The 26,845-nt window shown below is 40.2% G+C and overlaps 2 protein-coding genes across 9 annotated transcripts in view; one reads left to right on the top strand and one right to left on the bottom strand.

Moving 5' to 3' along the window:
- Positions 1 to 11,091, bottom strand: part of HYCC2 (hyccin PI4KA lipid kinase complex subunit 2) — an 85,231-nt gene extending 74,140 nt beyond the window's left edge. For 3 of the 6 annotated variants that reach the window (XM_011718101.2, XM_071073161.1, XM_071073158.1), the window contains exon 1: positions 10,995 to 11,091. The gene's annotated coding sequence lies outside the window, so the exon portion shown is untranslated. The other 3 variants (XM_071073162.1, XM_071073160.1, XM_071073159.1) reach the window with 3 other exon arrangements.
- A 58-nt stretch (positions 11,092 to 11,149) lies between these two features.
- Positions 11,150 to 23,959, top strand: LOC105468110 (NADH:ubiquinone oxidoreductase subunit B3). 3 transcript variants are annotated; one of them, XM_011718099.3, is made up of 4 exons: positions 11,150 to 11,444; positions 12,502 to 12,545; positions 18,276 to 18,417; positions 23,675 to 23,959. In XM_011718099.3, exons 3-4 carry the CDS (start codon positions 18,278 to 18,280, stop codon positions 23,829 to 23,831), a joined length of 297 nt encoding a protein of 98 aa, XP_011716401.1. In that variant the 5' UTR covers positions 11,150 to 11,444; positions 12,502 to 12,545; positions 18,276 to 18,277; the 3' UTR covers positions 23,832 to 23,959. The 3 variants fall into 3 exon arrangements, with proteins under 3 accessions (XP_011716401.1, XP_011716400.1, XP_011716402.1); XM_011718098.3 differs by lacking the exon at positions 12,502 to 12,545 and having other exon boundaries at positions 11,153 to 11,444; XM_011718100.3 differs by lacking the exon at positions 11,150 to 11,444 and having other exon boundaries at positions 12,486 to 12,545.
- The last annotated feature ends 2,886 nt before the right edge of the window (positions 23,960 to 26,845 follow it).

Consider the following 26,845-nt stretch of genomic DNA (forward strand, 5'->3'; position numbering starts at 1 on the left):
AAATAAATTCCAAGAAAATATGTTGAATTTTTTTAATTTTAATTTTATTTTAATTTTAATGTTCAGAGATGAGTTCTTGCTGTGTTGCCCAGGCTGGTCTTGAACTCCGGGCATCAAGCAATCCTCCTGACTTGGCCTCCCAAAGTGCTGGGATTACAGGCATGAGCCACTGCACCTGGCCTATGTTGAATTTTAGAATAAACCTTTCAAATACTGAATAAATAAATGTTGGTTTAAACTTTACTTAATTAACTGGCACAGTTCATAATAAGTTCTTCCTAAAGGCAAAAATATTTGAAATATTGGCATCTTTTTTTCTTTTGTGTTTTCTTTTGTGTTTTTTCCCAATTTTTTTTTATTGTGGTAAAACACACTTAACAAAAAATTTACCATCTTAACCATTTTTAATGTACATTTCAGTGGTATTAAATATATTCATAATGTTGTCCAACCATCACCATACTCTTTTCATCTTGTAAAACTAAAACTCACGGTGAGCAGAGATCGCACCATTGCACTCCAGCCTGGGCAACAAGAGCGGAGAAAAAAAAAAACACTAAAACTCTAAGCTAGGCGTAGGGGCTCACACCTGTAATCCCAGCCCTTCGGGAGGCCAAGGAAGGCAGATTATTTGAGCCCAGGAGTTTGAGACCAGTCTAGGCAACATGGCAAAACCCTGTCTCTATAAAAAATATAAAAATTAACCGGCCATGGTAGTGTGCACCTATAGTTCCAGCTACTCCAGGACTGAGGTGAGAGGAACACTTGAGCCCAGAGTTTGAGGTTACAGTGAGCTACGATCATGCCACTGCACCCCAGCATGGGTGACAGAGTGAAACCCTGTCTCTAAAAAAAAACATAAAAATAAAAATGAAGGACAAGTTATCATAGCTCAGTCTGCCACCACCACTTAGAAAGAAGCACAGTGCTGGGAGCAGTGGCTTATGCCTGTAATCCTAACTACTCGGGTGGCTGATGTGGGAGGATTACTTGAGGCCAGTAGTTCGAGACCAGCTTGGGCAACATAGAAAGACCCTATCTCTAAAATTAAAATAAAATAAAGAGGCCAGGCGCGGTGGCTCAAGCCTGTAATCCCAGCACTTTGGGAGGCCGAGACAGGTGGATCACGAGGTCAGGAGATCAAGACCATCCTGGCTAACACGGTGAAACCCCGTCTCTACTAAAAAACACAAAAAACTAGCCGGGCGAGGTGGCAGGCGCCTGTAGTCCCAGCTACTCGGGAGGCTGAGGCAGGAGAATTGCTTGAAGCCGGGAGGCGGAGGTTGTGGTGAGCAGAGACCACACCATTGCACTCCAGTCTGGGTAACAAGAGCGAAACTCCATCCCAAAAAAAAAAAAAAGATGTTCTGCCATTTGGGCCTTAAGATCCAGCAAATTCAGTGGTATTCAAAGTGTCTGTGGTAGATGATAAAGTAGCTGTATAAAGCTACCAGTAGGCCCTAATAGGAGAATCACAACAAGGCACAGAAGTCCATCTAAAGCAGGATTTCTTAACCTTGGCACTATTGGCACTTTAGTCACCCTTGACATTGTGAATGGCTTTTACGTGATAGGATGTTTAGCAGCATCCCTGCCCTCTTCCTACTAGATGCCAATAGCACTGCCCTGAATTGTGACCAGCAAAATGTCTCTAAACATTGTCAAGTGTCCCCCTGGATGAGAACTACTGCTCCTGAAGAGAGTTATGCCCTCTCTGCAGATGACTGCTCTTCTTTTGAGAAATAGCTCCTTGCTTGACTTTTGAGCCCCAGCAGTGACTGACCATGTGACCTGACATACTCTCAAGAAGTGAGTGTTCCAATCCACCAAGCCATAAAGCTATACATGCTGGCAGTGTTCCATCATTAAATGGAAGTGATATCGTGTGTCAAATGTGAACTTTCAAGGGAACATGGGAGGACTATATTTTTCTATCCTCTTTAAGTCAAATGTGACCTTACGACTTTTTTTTTTTTACCAAAGAGCAGAAATCATTTCTGCAGAAACATTTATGTGCCAGTACGCAATTTTCCAGCCCGTTCTTCTCTTGTCACTATGATAATAGAAGCAGAGATAAATATAGATACGCAATGCTGACCCATCAAATGAAGAACAGCTGCCTGGAATCACCCAACTTGCAGCAGATTTTACATGAGAAGAAATAAATCTCTCTTTTTCACATTTTAAGCCTTTATTTGAAGGTTGGTTATTACCACTACATAACCAACTAATCCTGACTACAATGGTTGTAATGAGGTTAGAGCAGGCTCCAAAAGCACAAGTAAGCTAAAAGAACAAATGGCTCAGACACCCATGGCACTTACTTCTACTAATCAACTCTTCCTTAATCTATGGCCCTGTAGAGTTCCCTAAGATCAAATGAAAGAAGAAAAAAAAACTTAGACCTGGTTTACACATGGTTGCATACAATATGCTGGCAGTGGCCTTACAGAGAAGTAGCCCTACAAGACAGGAGAAAGGGAATTCCCAGTAGGCAGAACTTCAAACAGTATCTCTTTGTTCACTATACCTGAAGAAACCGAAGATATGGATCTATTGGTTTGGCTAAATGGCCTTTGTAAACAGTATTTGCTCAACAGACTCATGAACAAAATGGTCTTGTCAGCAAGAATAGAAATTATACCCTGGCTCAACACAGACTTCCCCTCATCAATGTTGATCTACAATTTCACAATATGCCAGGCTATCTCACACCTCACACATTTTCTTATGCTACACTCCTCTCTGGAATGCCTTTCAACTACCCTCTATCCTAACTGCCCTCCCCTTCTTCCAACACTCAGACCAACAGTTGCCTCCTCTATGAAGCTTTTGCATAGCATACAATCCTGCATCAATTCAAAGCCCTCTCCTTCCTGTTCACACAGCAGTTCTCAACATAGGGTCCACAGACCCCCAGGGATCTATAATAAAACTCATAAACTTTGATAAGAAGAAAATTGTATCACTCTTTTTACCAATCTCTAACTAAAATTTATAATGTCATTAGATTGTGAGTATAGGCAAAACAATAAAACAAACAACCATAATATTTTTACGATTTGGTCACCAATAGAAATCACAGGTATTAGGCCAGGCACGATGGCTCACGCCTATAATTCCAGTACTTTGGGAAGCCAACACGGGTGGATCACTTGAGGTCAGGAGACCACCCTGGCCAACATGGTGAAACCCCGCCTCTACTAAAAATACAAAAATTAGCCAGGCGTCGTGGCGCATGCCTGTAGTCCCAGCTACCCAGGAAGCTGAAGCATGAGAATCACTTGAACCTGGGAGGTGGAGGTTGCAGTAATCTGAGATCGCACCATTGCACTCCAGCCTGGGAAACAGGGCCAGACTTCATCTCAAGAAAAAAAGAGAAATCACAGAAATTTTCATATCAAATTACATTTGTTTCTTATCACTATGTCATGACACTTTTTTCTGGTCAGAGAGCTTCCATTCTACCCTGGATAAAAATGTTTCCAATCTCATCTGCCCAGATATTTAGCTAAACATTTTTCTAGGTGTTTCCATATGAGATTAACATTTAAATCTATAGACTGAGTAAAGCAGATTGCCCTTCCTAATGTGGGTGGATGTCATTTAATCAGTGGAAAGCCTGAATAGACAAAAAGGCTAAGCCTCCCCCAAGTAGAGAGAGTCAGTTTCTTCTGCCTAAGGACATTGACTTTCTCCTGCCTTCAAACTCAAACTGAAACATTAGCTCTTCAAAGTCTCAAGCCTGAGTGACTGCTACTATGTTATCTCTGGTTCTCAGGCATTTGGACTGTGTCTGACTGGAACTATACCATCAGCTCTCCTGAGTCTCCAGCTTGCCAACTACCCTGCAGGCGTGGTAGCAAGCACCTGTGATCCCAGCTACTCAAGAGGCAGAGATGGGAAGATCATCTGAGTTCAGGAGGTAGAGGCCGCAGTGAGCTGTAATTGCACCACTGCACTCCAGCCTGGGCAACAGAGTGAGACCTTGTCTCCAAATATGATAATAATTATTAAATATATTAATTAGATTTATATATATAATTTATATATATATATATATATGGCAACTGTTGAAATGGTCCTAGTGAGCCGCCCAGTGAGAGGTTAGAGGCTTGAACAACTACTACTGCTGCTATTACTATTAATAGCAGCTAATATTTATTGTGCACCAAGTACTATAATAAAAATATTCTGTGTATCTGCTCATTTAATCCTAACAACTCTTCTTAAAAACCTTTAATTTTGAAATTATAGACTCATGGGAAGTTGAAAAAAAATTGCCAGCAGGTCTCATGTACCCTTTGCCCATTTTCCCTCAATGGGAACACCTTGAATAACTACAGTAAAATATCAAGACCAGGAAATTGACATTGCTACAGTCTACAAAGTTTATTCAGATCTAACCAGTTTTACAAGCACTCATGTATATGTGTGTGTATAGCTCTATGCAATTTTATCACATATGTAGACTCATGTAATTACCACCACAATCAAGATACAGAACTGTTCTGTCACCAAGACACTCTTGTAGTCCCACCCACTCCCCTCTCCTTGATAACTAAACCATGGCAACCACGAATCTGTTCTCCATCTCTTTATTTTTAGTATTCAAGAATGTTACATAAATGGAATCATGGAATATGCAATTTTCACATTTTTTTCACTTGAGACCCATTCAAGTTGTTACATATCAAACAGTCCATTCCTTTTTATTGCTGCATAGCAGTCCATGATACAGATGCACTATAGTCTATTTAACCTGTTGAAGAACATTTATGTTTCCAGTTTTTGGCTATTAGGAATAAAGATGCTATGAGAAATCACACAAATTTTTATATGAATGTAAGTTTCAGTTTCTCTCGAACAAATGCCCAAGACTGCAATTGTTGGCTTGTATAACTCTATTTCTAAAGATAAGGACACTGAGATGTAAATAGTGGAGCTGGGATTCTAATCTAGACCGTTGCCTCCAGGCCCTAACTCTTCATAATATTTCTAGCCACTATAGAAATTGAGAGAAGTACATGGAATCAAAAAAAGAGTAAGAAGGTAAAGTCAACAGAACCTAGCATTGCTCAGATGAGGGGTAAGTGTTAAAGATAGACAACATCAGGGTTTCAGTTCCAGCAGATTAGAAAGATGATAAAAGGGAAAACATGAATTCACTTTTAAACATATTATATTTGAAGGACCTGTAGATCATCTTCATCCAGCAGGCAATTACATGTATAGAATAGGAACTAAAGTTCAAGGGAAAGCTCTGGATTAGAGACACAGATTTGAGAACCATCATATTTGGATGCTAATTAAATAAAAAAGATCACAGAGTAACAAAGTATAAAATGAGAGAAGATTCAGAACCTTAAGGAACAGAAACATTTAAGTCTTAAATTTTATATTCATTTCCCCTAGTATTTTCCATAAACAGTAGATACTGTAAAATACTGCAAATTCAAATTAACTTTAGATTTTTAAAAAGTCCTTCATGTTTTCTTGCCTTTTTTTTTTGGAGATACAGTCTCACTTCATCACCCAGGCTGGAGTGCAGTGGCACAATCTTGGCTCACTGCAACCTCCACTTCCTAGGTTCAAGCAATTTTCCTGCCTCAGCCACTCGAGTAGCTGGCACTACAGGTGTGCACCACCATGCCCAGCTAACTTTTGTATTTTTAGTAAAGACAGGGTTTCACCATGTTGGCCAGGCTGATCTTGAAATCCTGACCTCAAGTGATCTACCCACCTCGGCCTCCCAAGATGCTGGGATTACAGGCACAAGCCACTGTGCCCAGCCATTATGTTTTCTATTTGAGTCTTACAGTTACCCTATAATGTAGACAGGACAGTAGTATATTCTCTCCCATCCCCACACCCTTTTTCATTTAAAAAGTATAAACTAATAAATAAATTTTAAAAAGAATGAATGCACAGATTAAAAAGCCTCAATAGAAAAGAATATGGAAAAAGTATAACTTTCAGTCCCTGCTCAGTATCTAACTTGTCTCTCTCATCCATATATATATATATATATATATGGAAAGGAATTTAAGGAGGTTAATTGGCAAGTCTTAGTAGCTAACAAAAGTCTATATTAATTAAGAATCAGGGAGACTCTTTTCACAAGATAGTGCCAAAGGCGAAGAAGGAAGCTCCTACCCCCTCTTAAAGCAGAAGCCAAAGCAAAGGCTTTGAAGGCCAAGAAAGCAGTGCTGAAAGGTGTCCACAACCACATACACAAAAAAAGAAGATCCACAAGTCACCCATGTCCCAGTGGCCCAAGGCAGCCCCAGAGGTAGCCCAAATATCCTTGTAAGATAGCAGGATACAAGGAGAAAGAAGCTTCACCACTATGCCATCATCAGGTTCCTGCTGATCACTGAGGCTACCATGAAGAAGATACAAGACAACAACATACTTGTGTTCATTGTGGACGTTAAAGTCAACAGGCACCAGGTCAAATAGGCTATAAAGAAGCTCTTTACCATCGATAAGGCCAAGGTCAAGACCCTAATCAGACCTGATGAAGAGAAGAAGGCATATGTTTGACTGGCTCCTGATTATGATGCTTTGGAGGTTGCCAACAAAATTGGGATCATCTAAACTGAGTTCGGCTGGCTAATTCTAAGTATATATCTTAATATCTTTTCACCAGAAAAAAAAAAAAAGAATCAAGCACTATCAACAGTTAAGTATTCATAATGACAAAGGTGATGGATAAATTGGATTCTAACACTTTTTGAAGTTTCATGTGTTAAAATAGGACAAAATAGATATTCTGTAACCCATGCTTTGCCATTCAATAAATTGATGCCATTTACCATATTTTATGACTACTTTTTTGGCAGTTATATTTCAAAACTAGAAAGTACTATAATTCTATAAATAATCAAAGTCACACCTCTTAATATATTACATAATTGGGTTTTTACGCTTTTCTCTAAAATTAAAGTCTACTCATACTTTTCCTCAGATTTGTCTCCATGGCAGCCAGATACTCAAACAGAAAGTCTAGAATTCACAAAGATGAACTGTAAGTTTCTAAACTGGACCCAAGTCAAGGTAAACACATTTGCAATGCCAATTTTTAGTATATATTACTGAGTGGAATGTTTATGCAAAGATTAATGCATATGTTCATCATATATCATTATCAGAAAACAACCTTGAATTACTCCAACTCTTATTTTCCAATTTTAGTTTAATTCTAGAACTAGATAGCTTTCAGGGACAGTAAGAGAATAGGATATAAATGTCTATACAAATTAGCACAGGTCTGAATCATGAAAGAAATTAGTTTGATTTATGGAAAGCAGATAAGTGCTAAGTAAGAACTAATCCAAACCAAAACATTCAGCACAATTTTCATTTCTCGCAACTCCAGCTCCTGGCTAGAAAAACTATCCTAGCTATGACAGGCTGGGTGCGGTGGCTCACGCCTGTAATCCCAGCACTTTGGGAGGCCGAGGCAGGTGGATCACCTGAGGTCGGGAGTTCAAGACCAGCCTGACCAACTAGTAGAAACCCCGTCTCTACTAAAAAAATACAAAATTAGCCGGGCGTGGTGGCACATGCCTGTAATTCCAGCTACTTCGGAGGCTGAGGCAGGAGAATGGCTTGAACCTGGGAGGCGGAGGTTGCTGTGAGCCAAGATCGTGCCACTGCACTCCAGCCAGGGCAACAAGAGCGAAACTCTGTCTCAAAAAAAAAAAAAGAAAGAAAGAAAAAAAAAGCTATCCTAGCTATGACATGAAATGACAATTTATTGAGCTATAAAAATACTAGCAAATTAGTAGATATGGCAGCCCTTTCTCTAAACTGAAACTACTACTGCTTCATACCACAAGTGTCAGAGTCTTTGAATTAGATCAAGGCACTTCCACTCTGAAGTGGAAACCAGTGGTGAATCAAATAATCAAGGGAATTTGTTTCCAAAATACATCTACCCCCTTCACACTCCTCTCATCTGTAAGATTCTGAAGGGAAGTGGAGATGATATAAGTGATATGTGTATGCCTTTTTAAAAACTCCTAAATTGTTTTGAGGTATCTATTTCCAACTCCATGAAGAATTCTTAAATTAGTTCCAAACTTTTTAAAAACACTGTATCAATCACAGGCTTGAGGAGCAGAGCTAACAAGTGACAAGGGCTCAACAGAAGGCTAGAAAGGTAAGGAGCTGTACTCAGAACAGATGTAAGCTACTTTCAGAGCTTTCTGTGCTGGCTCCCTCCAGAATCCACTACATTTTAGTCAGTGATAAATGTTCAGTTCAACATCCCGAGAAAAGCACATAGTCTAAGCAGATAAAAATGTAAAAAGAAACAACTCTGGAAATCAAAAGAAATAAGAAGCCACAGACAATGACAGACAAAAAAATCTTCTGTTCTGGCTTTAAAAGAACAGTAACTCGGAACAAGGATCTCTAAGGGGGAAAAAAAAGAACAATACAAAGTACGATTGTGATAACTAGTTTTGAAACTACTGCCCATATTTTATCAGTTTTTCATTATGTAGCATTGGTTTTTCTATAAGATTCAAGCTGAAAATCTCAATCATTCTAGAACTTAATAAACTATTACACGACGCCAAAACTGTGTATTACAAATAATCAAACTTAAATCTGAATCACATGTCAAGATAGTTTAAGGGCTGGGCTAAAAAACACACTTTCAAGGTCTATTTTATGGCAAACAAACTCCTTTACAATCATTGTTTCAAATTCCTTATAAACAGCTCCAATACTGAAATGTTTCATAAGAGAGAACTTCTATAACGTATAAATAACCATCTAACCACACTATATGCTAATTTGGACTAGTGTTTCTTTAACTACTTGTTAATTTCCTACTCCATGCTCAACTTACTGCATTCTACAATGACACCTACTGGCCATTCAAAATCAGCCATTAGTTCTCTAAGACAGCTCTAGTAGGCTGGTTACATAAGAAACACACACACACACACACACACACACACACGCATAAAAGCAAAGATTTAACTGGTACTCAAAACACTACAGAATTGCACCTAAAATAGAACCAGAAATTTCCTTTGTGACTGAGATTGCATTATTCTTGGAAAAAGAGAAAAGTCAAAGAACAAAACACCAAACGTCAATTAAAATTTTTATCTAAAGCATTCTCAAATATTTCAGTACTGAGAACATCTGGGAACAAACAAACTTTAATGATGCTCCTCTTTCCCAATTAAAATTTTGAGAAAAAACCGAAATTTTGACTTAGGTTCATATACAGGAATATAAATTATCATTAATAGAAAAAAATCACATCTTATAAAGTTTTTCTGACATGCACTACTGAAATAAATTTAGGAAAATTATAGAGTTGCTGATACTACATTAGACCTTATCTCCTAAGCTAAAGACAATATTTCAAGCACCTTACATTTTAGAAATTTATAACGCTTCCTTTAAAATTATTTTCCAGTGCTTCTTTGAAAATTGTTTTTCAATGAGCTATAAAATCAAGTTTTTATGTCGTTTGCCCTTCCATAACACATACTGAATAGAATTCCTATTTTAATTCTACATTTTATTGTGGAAACAATGAATTATAAAACTTTTTAAAAATAAGATAATTTAGTTAATTATATCTATAAATATATTTTGCCTCTGCCCGAGAGGTTCAGAGTCCACTTTTTAAACCTAATAATTCATAACTAGCTTATCAGACTTGTTTACAGAACAAACTACTTAAAAGTTGACTTTTTTCGGCCAAGCGCGGTGGCTCACGCCTGTAATCCTAGCACTTTGGGAGGCCGAGGCAGGCGGATCACCTGAGGTCCGGAATTCGAGACCAGCCTGACCAACATGGAGAAACCCCGTCTCTACTAAAAATACAAAATTAGCCGGGCGTGGTGGCGCATGCCTGTAATCCCAGCTACTTCGGAGGCTGAGGCAGGAGAATGGCTTGAATTCGGGAGGCGGAGGTTGCTGTGAGCCGAGATCGCGCCATTGCACTCCAGCCTGGGCAACAAGAGCGAAACTCCGTCTCAAAAAAAAAAAAAAAAAATTGACTTTTTTGCCCAAATTCAGACCACCACCTTATTTGCACAGTTGCTAACTTCCACAATATCCTGGGGGGAGGAAGGGATCTGCCAACTAATTTTCTACTCATTTTCCAACTTACACTTAGCTCCCACTGTAAATTTTTTAAGGATCCCCACTTTCCTGAAGATTTTTTTTAAATGTTGTCAGCCTTGACCCTCAAATAAATTCACAAACTACAAAACATGAAACTGCAAACTACAAAACATGAACCACATTCATCGCAACCTAGTATCTGTCAAGTCAAGTCCATATTTGGGATAAGCTCTTCGTGACTACTCTATCCTCCATGCTACCACCCTTCGCCTACAGAACCTGCCAAGGTAAAAGACACTCAAGCCAAAGAAAAAAGTGTTCTAATACATTAATAGGTTGAAAGACCTTCTCTCCCAGGAGGGGCAACCTAGTTGTTTGGGTAAATAACCGCCAAAGATTACATAATGTACAGCAATAATGAGTTTTCAGGATCTGACCGCCCGTAAATATTTTTCTTCTCCGCTCCCCTTCACCACCCCCAGGAAATAGCCCTAAGAAGCAATCACTGGGATTTCTTAGCTGTCTTCAATACCGTGTCCTTTTCTCGCCTAGGGCTTTGTGCAAGGAATCCCTTCAGCCCTCACTACACCGCCTTGCTCCCGCCTCTCTCCTCCCTCTCTGCTGGCGCCAGCGCAGCCCCCACGCCCTAGGTGGGCCCCCACGTCGCCCCACAGGGCTCGGCTTCCACCCGCCTCGGCTGCAGCCTTCTCCTCCTCAGGACCCTCCCAAGATGTTACCTGGTTTACGAGAGGTTCTGGGACCACCAACACACCAACTACCGCCTTTCCAGACCACCCACGCCAGCTACCCTCTGTAGTTTCCGCGGCCGAAGGAGAAGAAAAACCCTCTTCACCTAGCACTTTGCGTCCCCCAAAGACAGTACCACCGCCTACCTGTCACCCTGCTGTCTCCGGCTTCCTACTGCCACCGCCTCCCGCAGCAGCCTGCCAACTGCAGCGCAACAACCAACCCTTTCATTGGGTGAGAGCACGCGCTCAACAACAGCCTCCCTGATTGGCTTCAGTATGTCCGCGACCCTGCCCCCTGTGCGGTGTCTAAGGGTTCCGTCCCCAAGCAAGAAGAACATGTTCTCTTCCCCGCCTTTTTCTCTTCTACAGTATCTGTTACCTCAGTCAGATTGAAGATGCACATATGTGGGGAAGATAATCGACTTCCAGCCTCCTTCATGTAATCTCTTCCTGATTTAGGAATCTCTAACCCAGTACCGGAACGTTAAGCGGCTTCTCCGCTTTCCTGCCGTGAGAAACTCGAGGTGACAACCTCCGCTTCCGGTTGGTTCTGGTTGCAGAGTTGAGTGTCCTGAGAGGTCAGATTGAATTCAGGTAAATTAGGGAGTTGGTGGGAGACCCGTTGATTAGGATTAAGAGCTAGATTCTATTCTGGGGAGTGTAGAAAAGGAGAGACTAAATAAATGGAGAAGGATGGGAGGCTGGAAGGGAGATCAAAGAACTAGCAGGCGAGAACTAATGAAGTCTAAGTTTAAGTTGGGGTAGGGAGGGGTGATTGGAGGATTCAGTGAGCATTACTGTAGTTGTTACATAAAAGTGCTTTTTCCCGCCTTTGCCACACGCAAAATTGTCTTTGTTTGGCTTTGAATAGAACAAAGGCAGAAGAACAGCATCACTAAAAGTAAAACAGTTCATTTGTTATTTCCTAATATTCATATAATCACAGTTTTTTAAATACGAGGAAGTTAAGATATATACTTGATAGTCTTCGGTAAACTAAAATTGCACGTAGTGGAAGTGGCATTATCTTCTTATTTCTTTCTTAGGGAAAGGATACCAGCACACATCTTCTTAGAGCCAGCTTCCTTTAGTGGAAGTTGATCCTCATCAGACTTTTAGATTCACTTCAGACACAGATAGATAGCTTTTTAAATTTTTGGTTGCATGTTTTTTTCTTTATTTAATTAATTTCCTTACTGTTATTTGAGCTGCTCTGAAACGGAAATAACCACCATTTTTCAGTCCTCAGCACAATTTAAGTCAATTTTTCTAATTTTATTTTTTATTGTCAAGTATACATACAGAAGGGTGTATAAAACATACATTTTTTAAAATTATAACTAACAGAAGCAGACACTCCCGTAACCACCTCTTAAATTAGAAAATAAAGCATTGCCAATACCTTAGAACATGCATTCTTAACAGGGGTGATTTTGCATTTCAGGGGGGTGAAAATTGGTGGGGCTGGGGTAGTAGGTCTTAGTTACTACAATGAGTTGTGTCCCTCCAAAGGGCCACAGTATATAAACATATATAGTGTGTATGTAGTGTTAAATTTTCATGGTGGGAGGGTCGTGATTAGGAATAAAATGTCTAGAGAGGTTCCTTACAGGGACAATAATTAAAAATTGGTTGAAAAACACTGCCTTAGAAGCTGCCTGTATGTTTCTGTGATTCCATCTCCTCCACCAAGAGGTAACCATTATCCTGACTTGTGCTAAGCACTCACTTGTTTTACTTTAATTTTTCCATCTATGATGAATTCCTAAAAAAATGAATTGTTAGGCGTTTCAATTTATATAAATAGGATCCGAGTGCATGTGTATTTTTTTTCTGACTCACCCCTTGCTCATTATTATATTTGTGAAGATTCAATCATACTTTTGCATGTAGTTTTTGGTTGTATAATATATAGTGTGACTATACCATAATCGCTTCTGTTGTAATTGGACATTTGGGTTGTTTACAGTTGGGAGATAGAATAAACAATGTGGCTATAAAGATTCTTTTAAAAACATTTTTCTTAGGCTGGGCATGGTGGCTTACGTCTGTAATCCAACACTTTGGGTGGATAATTAGGTCTGGAGATCGAGACCATCCTGACCAACATGGTGAAACCCTGTCTCTACTAAAAGTACAAAAAATTAGCCGGTTGTGGTAGCGCATGCCTGTAATCCCAGCTACTCGGGAGGCTGAGGCAGGAGAATCACTAGAATCCAGGAGGCGGAGGTTGCACTGAGCCGAGATCACACCACCCATTGCACTCCAGCCTGGTGACAGAGTGAGGCTATCTCAAAAAAAAAATTTTCTTTTTTTTTTTTTTTTTTTTTTTTTTTTTTTTGAGACGGAGTCTCGCTCTGCCGCCCAGGCTGGAGTGCAGTGGCCGGATCTCAGCTCACTGCAAGCTCCGCCTCCCGGGTTCACGCCATTCTCCTGCCTCAGCCTCCCGAGTAGCTGGGATTACAGGCGCCCGCCACCTCGCCCGGCTAGTTTTTTGTATTTTTTAGTAGAGACGGGGTTTCACCGTGTCAGCCAGGATGGTCTCGATCTCCTGACCTTGTGATCCGCCCGTCTCGGCCTCCCAAAGTGCTGGGATTACAGGCTTGAGCCACCGCGCCCGGCCTAAAAAATTTTCTTTTGTTTTTTTAGAGACAAGAGTCTTGATGTCTCTAAGAAAATATTTTAAATATATTTTTTATATTCCATAAATGGAAACCTTTGATCTGTGATCATAAGATTTACAGTTGATAAAGTAAATTCATATATCCAAATTGTTCCAAAGACACTTTATTTTATTTACTTTTTTTTTTATTTTTATTTATTTATTTATTTATTTTGAGACAGAGTCTCACTCTGTTGCCCAGGCTGGAGTGCAGTGGTGCAATCTCAGCACAGTGCAACCTTCACCTCCCAGGTTCAAGTGATTCTCCTGTCTCACCCTCCCTAGTAGCTGGAACTACTGGCATACACTACCATGCCCAACTAATTTTTTTATTTTTAGTAGAGATGGGGTTTTGCCATGTTGATTAGGCTTTTCTTGAACTCCTGACCTCAGGTGTTCCACCTGCCTCAGCCTCCCAAAGTGCTGGGATTACAGGCGTGAGCCACTGCGCCTGGCCTCCAAAGACACTTTAGTATTTTCTAATAACAATTTGATCATCTGTTTTGGGGTTAAATTAATTAAAATTAAATTAAAATTCCCAGTTCCCAATTGTACCAGCCACATTTCAAGTGCTAGTGGCTACCATATTGGACGGTGTCTATCTAGAATATATGTACTAGGAGTGGAATTGATGGCCATAAGGTATTCGTATGTTCAGCTTTTCTTTTTTCTTTTTTTTGAGATAGAGTCTTACTCTGTCACCCAGGCTGGAGTGCGGTGGTGCAGTCTTGGCTCACTGCAACCGCCACCTCCTGGTTTCAAGTGATTCTCCTGCCTCAGCCTGCCTCAGCCTCCTGAGTAGCTGGGACTACAGGTGTGTGCCACCACACCTGGCTAATTTTTGTATTTTTAGTAGAGACAGGGTTTCCCCATGTTGGCCAGGCTGGTCTCAACTCCTGGCCTCAAGTGATTCGCCTGCCTCGGCCTCCCAAAGTGCTGGGATTACAGGCATGTGCCACTGCACCCGGCCATGTTCAGCTTTTCTAGGTCATGCCAGTTTTTCAGAATGGTTGTGCTCAGTTGCATTCTCACCACCTAAGTGTGAAAGTAGAAGGTACATCACAATGTGTTTTCCTCAGCTCTCAACAATCTTGCAAGGTAGGTTTTATCCTCATGTTATATGAAGAAACTGAAGTTCGGGGAAATTAAGCGATTTGCCTTGGATTTTACTTTTACTAGTGCAAAGTAGGAGAATTTCAAGCTCTTACTTTACATGATCACGATATCATTGTTTGATTTATGGCTATTTGGAAATAGAAATAAGTTTAAAAAGAAAAATGGGCCAGGTGCCATGGCTCACGCCTGTAATCCCAATATTTTAGGAGGCCAAGGAGGGAGGAATGCTTGAGGCCAGGAGTTCAACAGCAGCCTGGGCAACATAGGAAGATCCTGTCTGTAAAAAAAACTGAAAAAGAAAAAAGAAAAAAGAAAATGAAAGGTTTCCTAGAGATAGTGTTTTCAACTTTCTGCTCTTTTTGAAAAGTCATTTAAATTTATATCTAGTAAATTCCTATGAAAAGGATACTTCTGAAATAATTAGGTAGAAGAGAAAATACATTGAATGTATATATAAATAAATTTGTAGAGGAGAAATGAGGGTATGTATACTTTCATGTTTTCTTTCAAAGATTTATCTTTCAAATTACTTAATAGTTTAAGCACAGTAGTATTGTAATTTCAAAATAGTCTTTATACCATGGTAATGTTTCAACTTTTATTTTCAAAAGCTATTTTATCAAAATTCTTGACCCTTTGTTTTATACTCTCTTCCAAATACATTGATCCTCAGGTTAATATTCTAGAAGTGACATTTGCCAAAATAAGGGTTTGTCTTGTAATCTCTTTAAGCATTTTTAAAATGAAGCCTTATTTTAAAAAAGATTTTTTGAAAACATGGTATGCAGAAACCAAGACATTATCATTCTAAATAAACACTCGTAATGGTCTTCTTTTGTAATAAATGTATTCAGTCTCAAAAGTCAGTCCGAAATCTGACACCATAATTTTTTCCTTCATTTTATTGAATCTACCAAGTAATAATGGGTTAAATGTTTCAATCAGAGTTGTGTTGTAGTTTTAACTTGTGTTTGAGAGTATTGATTTTCATTTTCATTTAAATGTGAAAATCCTCCTGGGCATGGTTGTAACCCCACTGTAATCCCAGCATTTTGGGAGGCCTATGCCAGAGGATCGAGGATCATTTGAGGCCAGGAGTTTGAGACCATCCTGGACAACATAGGGAGGTTCCATCGCTATAAAACATTTAAAAATTAGCCAGACATTGTGCACGCTCCTGTAGTCCTAGCTACTCAGGAGGCTGAGGCAGGACAATCACTTGAGCCCAGGAGTTTGAGGCTGCAGTGAGCTATGATCCAGAGCAAGACCCTCTATCTTTAAAATATATATATATATATATATATATATATATATATATATATATATAAAATTAAATGTGAAAATCATCAACATAATGTTTTTTTAGTATCTTAACATGTTTACAAATAATAAGTGTTGGTTTTTCACAGTTAGTATGTACAAGTTTTTCCTCATATCTTGGAACTATTTATTTTTTGAGACAGAGTCTCGCTCTGTTGCCCAGGCCTGAGTGCAGTGGGACCATCTTGGCTCACCGTAACCTCTGCCTCCTGGGTTCACTCGATTCTCATCCCTCAGCCTCCCAATAATGTGTCTTTAATATACACTTTCTAATAATTACTTCTATCTTGTAAGATGCAATATAAGAAATCCTACCAGGCCGGGCGCAGTGGCTCATGCCTATAATCCCAGCACTTTGGGAGGCCGAGGCAGTCACATCACCTGTCGGGAGTTCGAGACCAGCCTGACCAACATGGGGAAACCCCGTCTCTATTAAAAATACAAAATTAGCCGGGCGTGGTGACGCATGCCTGTAATCCCAGCTACTCAGAAGGCTGAGGCAAGAGAATCGCTTGAACGCGGGAGATGGAGGTTGCTGTGAGCCAAGATCGCACCATTGCACTCCAGCCTGGGCAAAAAGAGCAAAACTCTGTCTCAAAAAAAAAAAGAAATCCTACCTTATTGGGCCTGTTCATAGTTATAAATATGGACATAATGGTAATAGTTACTTGATTTTACTTCTGGAAAAGCAGTGATTATAGAATTGCTACTGTTTGCCAAGTAATTAGAATTTGGGAAAATAAAAAAAAAAAAAGAATTGCTACTGCCAACCTTATACAAATTATAGTATAGTGTTATTAAACCATACCCATTAATTTGAATTAGCAATTTAAATGAAGACTGAGCTGGTTTATTTTTATATTATATATTAAAATAACACTAGTAAAACTGAAGTATTTATATAACCATTGAGGACATGTTTTATTTAAAGAAGCAAGTTTATTGATTAAAAAGGAGTCCTAAGGTCTCTGTTGGCCCAGTTCAGGGATCGGCAAACTGCAGCCTGTGGACCAAATCCAGCCCAGTGCCTATTTTTGTAAGGTCCATGAGCTAAGAATGGTTTTTACAAATGAACATTTGTAATCAGTTTGATGCTAAGGATCACTAACTTTGAGCCCCAGTTAAGCAAAATGTTACCCCCCAAAATGGGAGTCCCATTTTTTTTTGTCAGTAGACCGGTATTACAACAAAATTGTACTCAGTTACATATTATATTTTGAATTTTATCAATAAGGTATTTCTGGAAGTGTGTTTTCCTATAAATGTACCTACATGATTGCCTCGATTTTACCTCTTTTACCCACAAAGCCTAAAATATTTACTATCTGTCTCTTTAAAGAAACTCTTCATGTAATCATATGTATTTAAAAGCATTACTGCATTTTAAAAGAATCATCTAAAGAAAAATTTTTAAAACAGTATGTATAACCTTTTTGTTATATATATTTATGCATTATGAAAGGATTCAAAAGGAAAACAATATTGCTTAGAAGTTAGGAGCAGGAGGCCGGGCGTGGTGACTCACACCTGTAATCCCAACACTTTGGGAGGCCAAGGTGGGCAGATCACGAGGTCAGGAGATCGAGACCATCCTGGCTAACACGGTGAAACCCTGTCTTCACTAAAAATACAAAAAATTAGCCGGGCGTGGTGGCAGGCGCCTGTAGTCCCAGCTACTCGGGAGGCTGAGGCAGGAGAATGGCGTGAACTCGGGAGGCAGAGCTTGCAATGAGCCGAGATCCACCACTGCATTCCAGCCTGAGCGACAGAGCAAGACTCCGTCTCAAAAAAAAGTAATAATAAGAAGAAGAAGTTAGGAGCAGGGTTCTGAAACTAAACTGCAAGGTTCTAATCCCAGCTGTACCATTACTATAGTTACCTTTGGAAAGTTACTTAACTGCTTGGAGTCTCATTGTCCTTATCTGTAAAATGGGGAACTCATAATTTAAGTTCAAAGAGTTGTTTTAGAAGTAATGGAGTTAATACACATAAAGCATCTTAGCATAGTACACCTGGCACATAGGACTCCATAAATGTTTACTATTGTTATAATGAAGAAAAGAACCAGATAGTAAGTGGTTATCTCTGAGTGGTGGGATTGCCAGTTATTTTTCTTTTTTATATTTTGTGTATGTGTATTTCCTAACTGAACGTGGTTGTGGAATAAGACACTTTTATAAAATCTTTTAACTGAAATTTACAAGTATTTATATTGGCTTTTTTTTAAAAAATATTAAATGCTTCACCTTAAAACATAAACAATAAATTTGGGTATTTGATATCTACAATTTGCATATATCTCACTTGTGTTAATATTTTCCTTATAGACATGGCCCATGGACATGGACATGAACATGGACACCATAAAATGGAACTTCCAGATTATAGACAATGGAAGATAGAAGGGACACCATTAGAAGATATCCAGAAGAAGCTGGCTGCAAAAGGGCTAAGGGATCCATGGGGCCGGTAAGATGAGTTAAGCAATTTAGATAGAATGTATCCTAGAGAATTAAGTGTCTATGTTGCTTTTCAATGTATTCTCCTCAGAGAATCATGAAAAATGGCTTTTTACTTTGAGCCCCAGTTAAGCAAAATGTTACCCCCCAAAATGGGAGTTCCATTTTTTTCGTCAGTAGACCTGTATTACAAAAAAATTGTACTGAGTTACTTACTATATTTTGAATTTTATTAATAAGGTATTTGTGGAAGTGTGTTTTCCTATAAATGTACCTACATAATTGCTTCAATTTTACCTCTTTTACCCACAAAGCCTAAAATATTTACTGATTTGTTTTTGTTTTTGTTTTTGTTTTTGAGATGGAGTTTTGCTGTGTTGCCAGGCTGGAGTGCAGTGGTGCGATCTAGGCTCACTGCAACCTCCGCCACCTGGGTTCAGGCGATTCTCTTGCCTCAGCCTCCTGAGTAGCTCTGATTACAGGCACACTACCCACCATGCCCAGCTAATTTTTGTATTTTTAGTAGGGACGGGGTTTCACCGTGTTAGCCAGGATGGTCTCGATCTCCTGACCTTGTGATCCGCCCGTCTCGGCCTCCCAAAGTGCTAGGATTACAGGCCACATTAAAATGTTTAAATCAGCTTTATTGAGATATCATTTATATATAGTAAAATTCACCTGTTTTAAGTGTAAGTCCTTTATCAGATAAAAGTTTTGTGGTGCTTGCTTCAGAAACATGTATACTACAGTTGTAATACAGAGAAGTTAGTATGACCCTGTGCAAGGATATTTTTTTAATTTTTTTTTTTTTTTTTTTTTTTTTTTTTTTTTTTTTTTTTGAGATGGAGTCTTGCTCTGTCACCCAGGCTGGAGTGCAGTGGCCGGATCTCAGCTCACTGCAAGCTCCGCCTCCCGGGTTCACGCCATTCTCCTGCCTCAGCCTCCCGAGTAGCTGGGACTACAGGCGCCTGCCACCTCGCCCGGCTAAGTTTTTTTTTTGTATTTTTAGTAGAGACAGGGTTTCACCGTGTTAGCCAGGATGGTCTCGATCTCCTGACCTTGTGATCCGCCCGTCTCGGCCTCCCAAAGTGCTGGGATTACAGGCTTGAGCCACCGCGCCTGGCCTCTTTTTATTTTCTTAATAATGTCTTTCAGAGAGTTTTAAATTTTGATGAATTCACAATTTAGCAATTTTTTTTATTTTACAATGTATGCTTTTTGCACCCTAAGATTATCTTCTATGTTTTCTTCTAGAAGCTTTTATAGTTCTTCTTACATTCTATGATCTGTTTTGAGTTCATTTTTGTGTCATATGAAGTAAGGATGAAGGTTAGTATTTTTACATATATACATCCAGTTGCTCCAGCACCATTTATTAAAAGACTATTGTACCTCCATTGAATTACCTTAAGAATGTTGTCAAAAATCCACTGAGTGATTTTTGACACTCAATGAGGGTGGTGGCTCGCACCTGTAATTCCAGCACATGGGGAGGCCAAGGCAGGCGAATCGCTTGAGCCCAGGATTTTGAAACCAGCCTGGGCAGTACGTGGAGACTTTGTCTCTACAAAAAATTTTAAGAATTGCCAGATGTGGTGACACACACATGTAGTCCCAGCTACTCAGGAGGCTTAGGTGGGCAGATCATTGGAGCCCAGTATGTCCAGGTGGCAGTGAGCCAAGATCTGGCCACTGCACTGCAGCCTGGGCAACAGAGAGAGACCTTGTCTCAAGAATATAAAAAAATAAATTGACTGTATCTATGGGATCTATGTCTGGACTCTATTCTGTTACCCTGATTAATATGTCCACCCTTATGCCAATACCACATTGTCTTTAAATCACATAGCATAAGATCTCCAAATTTTTTTTTTTTTTTTTTTTTTTTTTTTTTGAGATGGAGTCTTGCTCTGTCGCCCAGGCTAGAGTGCAGTGGCGCAGTCTCAGCTCACTGCCAGCTCCGCCTCCCGGGTTCACGCCATTCTCCTGCCTCAGCCTCCCAAGTAGCTGGGCCTACAGGCGCCCGCCACCACGCCCGGCTAATTTTTTGTATTTTTTAGTAGAGATGGGGTTTCACCATGTTAGCCAGGATGGTCTCAATATCCTGACCTCATGATCCGCCCGCCTCGGCCTCCCAAAGTGCTGGAATTACAGGCATGAGCCACCGCACCAGGCCTAATTTTTGTATTTTTTTAGTAGAGATGGGGTTTCACCATGTTGGCCAGGCTGGTCTTGAACTCCTGACAAGTGATCCACTCGCCTCGGCTTCCCAAAGTTCTAGGATTACAGATGTGAGCCATCATGCCTGGTTTTGTTTGTTTGTTTGTTTGTTTGGGAGACAGAGTCTCTGTCGCCCAGGATGGAGGGCAGTGGTGCAGTTTCGGCTCATTGCAGCCTCTAACTCCTGGGCTGAAATCATCCACCCACCTCAGCCTCCCGAGTAGCTGGGACTACAGGTGTGTGCCACCATGCCCATCTAATTTTTGTATTTTTTGTTGAGACGAGGTTTTCCTCTGTTGCCCAGGCTGGTCTCAAAATCCTGAGCTCACGTGATTTGACCACCTCAGCCTCTCAGAGTGCTGGAATTACAGATCTGAGCTACAGCACCCAGCCTGAATTATTTTATTTTTTGATGATATTGTAAATAGTATTTTAAAATCTCAACTTCCAGTTGTTCATTGCTAATACTTGTAAACACAGTTGACTTTTATATGTTGATTTTATATCTCATTACCTTGCTAAGTTCACTTTTTAGTTCAAGTAGATTTTTTTTACAGATTTGTTAGAATGTTCTTCATAAACAATCATTCTGTCTACAAATACATTGTTACTTCTTCCTTTTCAATTTGTAAACTTTTTATTTCTTTTTCTTCCATTTTTGTACTGGCTAACACCACTAGTATAATGTTGAATGAAAGTGGTGGACGTCCTTGCCTTGTTCCCAACTGACAGAAAACATTTGGTGGGTCACTACTTAGTATGATATTTCTTGTAGTGATCTCCTAGGTGCCTTTTATTAAGATGAGGAATTTCTTTCTATTTCTAGATTACTAAGCATTTTATTGTTTATTATTACTTTTTTTTTTTTTTTTTTTAAGATGGAGTTTTGCTCTTGTTTCCCAGGCTGGAATGCAATGGCGAGATCTTGGCTCACCACAATCTCCGCCTGCTGGGTTCAAGCAGTTCTCCTGCCTCAGCCTCCCGAGTAGCTGGAATTACAGGCATGTACCACCACACCCAGCTAATCTTGTTTTTTTAGTAGAGACTGAAATGTTGGCCAGGCTGGTCTCCCGACCTCAGGTGATCCACACGCCTCGACCTCCCAAAGTGCTAGGATTACAGGCATGAGCCACCACGCCTATCCTGTTATCACCATTAATGGATATTGGATTTTGTTAAATGCTTTTTCTGCGTCTATTGAGATGTTCATAGTTTTTTCTTTTTTTTTTTTTTTTTGAGACGGAGTCTCGCTCTGTCGCCCAGACTGGAGTGCAGTGGCGCGATCTCCACTCACTGCAAGCTCCGCCTTCCCGGGTTCCCGCCATTCTCCTGCCTCAGCCTCCCGAGTAGCTGGGACTACAGGCGCCCGCCACCGCGCCCGGCTAATTTTTGTATTTTTAGTAGAGACGGGGTTTCACCGTGTTAGTCAGGATGGTCTCGATCTCCTGACCTCGTGATCCGCCCGTCTCGGCCTCCCAAAGTGCTGGGATTACAGGCGTGAGCCACCGCGCCCGGCCTAGTTTTTTCTTTTTTATTCTGTTAATATGGCGAATTACTTCTATTAATTTTCAAATATAAGCCAATCTTGCATTCCTGGAGTGAACCCTACTTCATTATGATGTATTACCATTTTTATATCCTGCCGGATTCAATTTTCTAAAATTTTGTTAAGAATATATGTGCCAGGTGTGGTGGCTCATGCGTGTAATCTCAGCACTTTGGGAAGCCAAGGCAGGCGGATCACTTGAGGCTGGAAGTTTGAGACCAGCCTGGCCAACATGGCGAAACCCCATCTCTACTAAAATTACAAAAATGGGCCGGGCACAGTGGCTTATGCCTGTAATCCCAGCACTTTGGGAGGCCAGGGCAGGTGGATCACGAGGTCAGGAGTTTGAGACCAGCCTGGCCAATACGGTGAAACCCCATCTCTACTAAAAAAAAAAAAAAAAACGACTGGGTGCTGTGGCTCATGCCTGTAATCCCAGCACTTTGGGAGGCCAAGGTGGGCGAATCACGAGGTCCGGAGTTCGAAACCAGTCTGGCCAATGTAGTGAAACCCCATCTCTACTAAAAATACAAAAAATTAGCCAGATGTGGTGGTGTGCGCCTGTAATCCCAGCTACTGGGGAGGCTGAGGTGGTTGAATCACTTGAATCCAGGAGGTGGAGGTTGCAGTGAGCTGAGATTGTGCCACTGCTCTCCAGCCTCAGTGACAGAGCAAGACTCCATCCCAAAAAGAAAAAAAGAATATTTGCATCTATGTTCATGAGGGATATTATTCTGTAGCTGCTTTTCTTCTAACATCTTTGTCTGGTTTTGGTATCTCAATTAGATTTAATTAGCTTTCGTATTTCCTAAGTCATATTTCTAGAGTTAAATGGTTTTTGTTTTTCATAACATGATTTTTTCACTGGTTTGTGCTTATCAGAGCAGGATGTCAGTCATCTAAAATTCAGGCTGCTATGGTAGGGAGAAGCAGAGATCCTTTTGAATAGTAGCAATAATGTCAAGTGTTACATACTCCATACTCCTCTGCCAAAATATATCATGTATGAGCCTGTTTAGTCTTTATGATATTATAAAGGAGATAATAATCATCATTGAATAGAACAGGAAGCAGACCATGACAGGCTAAGTATCTTGCCCAGCCTACAAGATTTTGAATCTAATATAAGTGGCATACCAAAGATAAATACCAAGTCTCTAACATCATCTTTCCGTGATGTTATAATGACTAGTGTGGGCAGAGTCCATCTGACCTGTGACAGATAAGCTGAAGTGAGTCTTGCATTTGAGGGTTTTGTAAAATCCTGAGGCATGTGACTATTAAATGTGAAACCATCAAGTGTTCATTCTTCTATTTTATATGTGAAACTTGGGCATATACTTAATTATCCTATGCCACAGAAAGATTCCTATTGCGATTCACTTAGATGATCTTCTGTAGGGTAGCATTTAAGTCAATTAGAAAGATGAAAATTAAATGTATTCAATGTATATACACACAATTGCGTATGATTATAATTTTTTCTTTTTTTTTTTTCTAGCAATGAAGCTTGGAGATACATGGGCGGCTTTGCAAAGAGTGTTTCCTTTTTTGATGTATTCTTTAAAGGATTCAAATGGGGATTTGCTGCATTTGTGGTAGCTGTAGGAGCTGAATATTACCTGAATTCCCTGAATAAAGATAAGAAGCATCACTGAAGATAATACCTGGAAGTATCATAGTGGTTTCTTAACTCTCCAAAATAAGATTTCTTCACTATAACCTACTCGTCTGGTTTGTCCCTTACAGAATATTAGTAAGATTTAATAAAGTAAAATAAAATATATATATGCCAATCTGTTTTTGTCATTCTTTAAAAAAAAAAGTCTCAAGCCATATCAGATTTGGTTTAGGATACATAGGGGGTTGGAGAACAGCAGTAGTGCGTTCTATGTAACAGGCAGGCATCATATATTTGAGCAAATGGACGTGTTCTAAGAAGTTTGTTTTAATCTTTTTTTTTTTAACGAGTCCTGACCTAACTGGCACTAACAAGTTTTTAAATGGGAGTTGGCCTTGCTGCTTTTATCGTCCTCTTCAGATGGTTTAGAGGAAGCCAGATTCTACTGTAAATACTCACTGCCCTGTTCTGGTTGACACATCCATGTATCATGTTCATTTTTCTTAATTGTGGTAATTGTGGTATTTTCTACTTGCTTAGTCTTCATTCTTCCTATGTCATGAAAAACCTTACTTTCTTCTTCTTCTTTTTTTTTTTTTTTTTTTTTTGGGGAGATAGGGTTTTGCTCTGTCACCCAGACTGGAGTGCAATGATCTTGGCTCACTGCAGCCTCAGCCTCCCTGGGCTCAAGGGATCCTTCCACCACACCAGGCTATCTTTTTGTACTTTTAATAGAGCTGGGGTTTCGCCTTGTTACCCAAGCTGGTCTCAAACTCCTGGGCTCAAATGATCTACTTGCCTTGGCCTCCCAAAGTGCTGGGATTACATGACCCACTGCGCCTCACCTTTTTCTGTATTTCTAACAATAAACTAGATATTCTCCCAACATCATTGACTTTTTAAAATGTATATCCCTAATTAAAGATTTGGTTAGGTGCAGTGGCTCATGCCTGTAATCCCAACACTTTGGGAGGCCAAGGCAGGCAGATCACTTGATCTCAAGAATTGGAGACCAGCCTAGCCAACATGGTGAAAACCCAACTCTACTAAAAAAACAAATTTAGCCAGTCATGGTGGTGGGCACCTGTAATCCCAAGTACTTGGGAGGCTGAGGTGGGAGAATCACTTGATCCCAGTAGGCAGAGGTTCCTGTGAGCCAAGATCACGCTACTGCACTCCAGCCTGAGCGACAGAGCAAGACTGTCTCCGAAAAAACAAAAATAGATTTAACATTCGTTGAGGAGGGGTGATAATTTTGTTTAAATAATGAAACAGAAAATCCCAAGGTGAATTTTTTTCTTTTCTTTTTTTTTTTTTGTTTGTTTGAGAATGAGTCTTCCTCCCAACCTAGAGGGGTAGGCAGTGGCACAATCTCAGCTCACTGCAACCTCTAACTTCTGGGTTCAAGTGATTCTGCCTCAGCCTCCCAGGTAGCTGAGATTTCAGGCACCCACCACCACGCCCAGCAAATTTTTGCATTTTTAGAAGAGATGGGTTTTGTCATGTTGGCCAGGCTAGTCTTGAACTCCTGACCTCATGTGATCCACCTGCCTTGGCCTCCCAAAGTGCTGGGATTACAGGTGTAAGCCACTATGCCCAAGGTGACTTTTTCTTTGTAAATTTCTTGTTTTTAAATGTAAAGCAATGCTAAAGTGAGACAAATTTCTAATAAACTGATAGTGGTAAATAGAATATGGTAACATGAAACATAAAAAAGACTCCATGCAAAAAAAGGAAAGCATTTATTTTTTAATTTAGATACAATTTAATACATACTTTCTTCTCTGTTTTTTGTTTGTTTGTTGAGATGGGGTCTCACCCTGTTGCCCAGGATAGAGTGCAGTAGCTCACTGTAACCTCCGCCTCCGAGGCTCAAGCAATCCTCCCACCTCAGCCTCTCAAGTAGCTGGGACTACAGGCAAGTGCCACCACAACCAGCTAATTTTTTGTATTTTTGGTAGAGACTGGATTTCGCCATATTGCCCAGGCTGTCTCAAACTCCTGAGCTCAAGTGATCCACCTGCCTCAGCCTCTCAAAGTGCTGGGATTACAGGTGTGAGCCACCATGCTCCTAATTTTTTTTTTTTTTTTTTTTTTTTTTTTTTTGAGACAGAGTCTTACTCTGTCGGCCAGGCTGGAGTGCAGTGGCGAGATCTCACCTCACTGCAGCATCCACCTCCCAAGTTCAAGCAATTCTCCTGTTTCAGCCTCCCAAGTAGCTGTGATTACAGGCACTTGCCACCTGCCCAGCTAATTTTTGTATTTTTAGTAAAGACGGGGTTTTACCATGTTGGTCAGGCTGGTCTCAAACTCTTGACCTCAGATGATCCACACACCTCACACCTCAGCCTCCCAAAGTGCTGGATTACAGGCATGAGCCACCACACCCAGCCCACTCTAAAACATTTCAGTTAAGAGATGGCCGGGCATGGTAGCTCAGGCATGTAATCCCAGCACTTTGGGAGGCCCAGGTGGGTAGATCACTTGGGCTCAGGAGTTCAAAACCAGACCAGACAACATGGCAAAACCCCGTCTCTACAAAAAATACAAAAATTATATGGGTGTGGTGGTGCACGCCTGTGGTCCCAGCTACTTGAGAGGCTGAGGTGGGAGGATGGCATGAGCCCAGGAGGCAGAGGTTGCTGTGATCCAAGATAATGCCACTGCACTACAGCCTGGGAGATAACCTAACCCTGTCTCATAAATGAATGCATGAATGACAGAGATGATCAGCTTTGGCAAAAAACAAGACCCAATTCTAAACTGCCCATATGAAAACCCCAGTGAAAAGAATGTTGAAATATATTAATATCAAAGTGATTTTAGAATGAAGAACTACCTGTGAGAGAGACATTTCATAATAATGAAGGGGTTAGTTCATTAAGAAGATCTAAGGAATCTTAAGTGTTTATGCACAGGGCTTCAAAATACGTAAAGCAAAAACAAAGAAAACTTAGAGACAAAACACAATTATGATGTGTTTGGAGATTTCAACACTTCTTTCTCAGTAATTGATAGAAAATTAAAAATAGGCAAGTTATGGTGGCCCAC

The sequence above is a fragment of the Macaca nemestrina genome, chromosome 11, assembly GCF_043159975.1.
Source record: "Macaca nemestrina isolate mMacNem1 chromosome 11, mMacNem.hap1, whole genome shotgun sequence".
Lineage (NCBI taxonomy): Eukaryota > Metazoa > Chordata > Mammalia > Primates > Cercopithecidae > Macaca > Macaca nemestrina.

What these genes read in the sequence shown, in the direction of transcription:
- LOC105468110 (XM_011718099.3), top strand. Translation starts at nt 18,278, where the DNA reads ATGGCCCATGGACATGGACATGAACATGGACACCATAAAATGGAACTT. An exon ending in CTAAGGGATCCATGGGGCCG is followed by an intron (nt 18,418 to 23,674) that starts GTAAGATGAGTT and finishes TTTTTTTTCTAG; the next exon opens with CAATGAAGCTTGGAGATACA.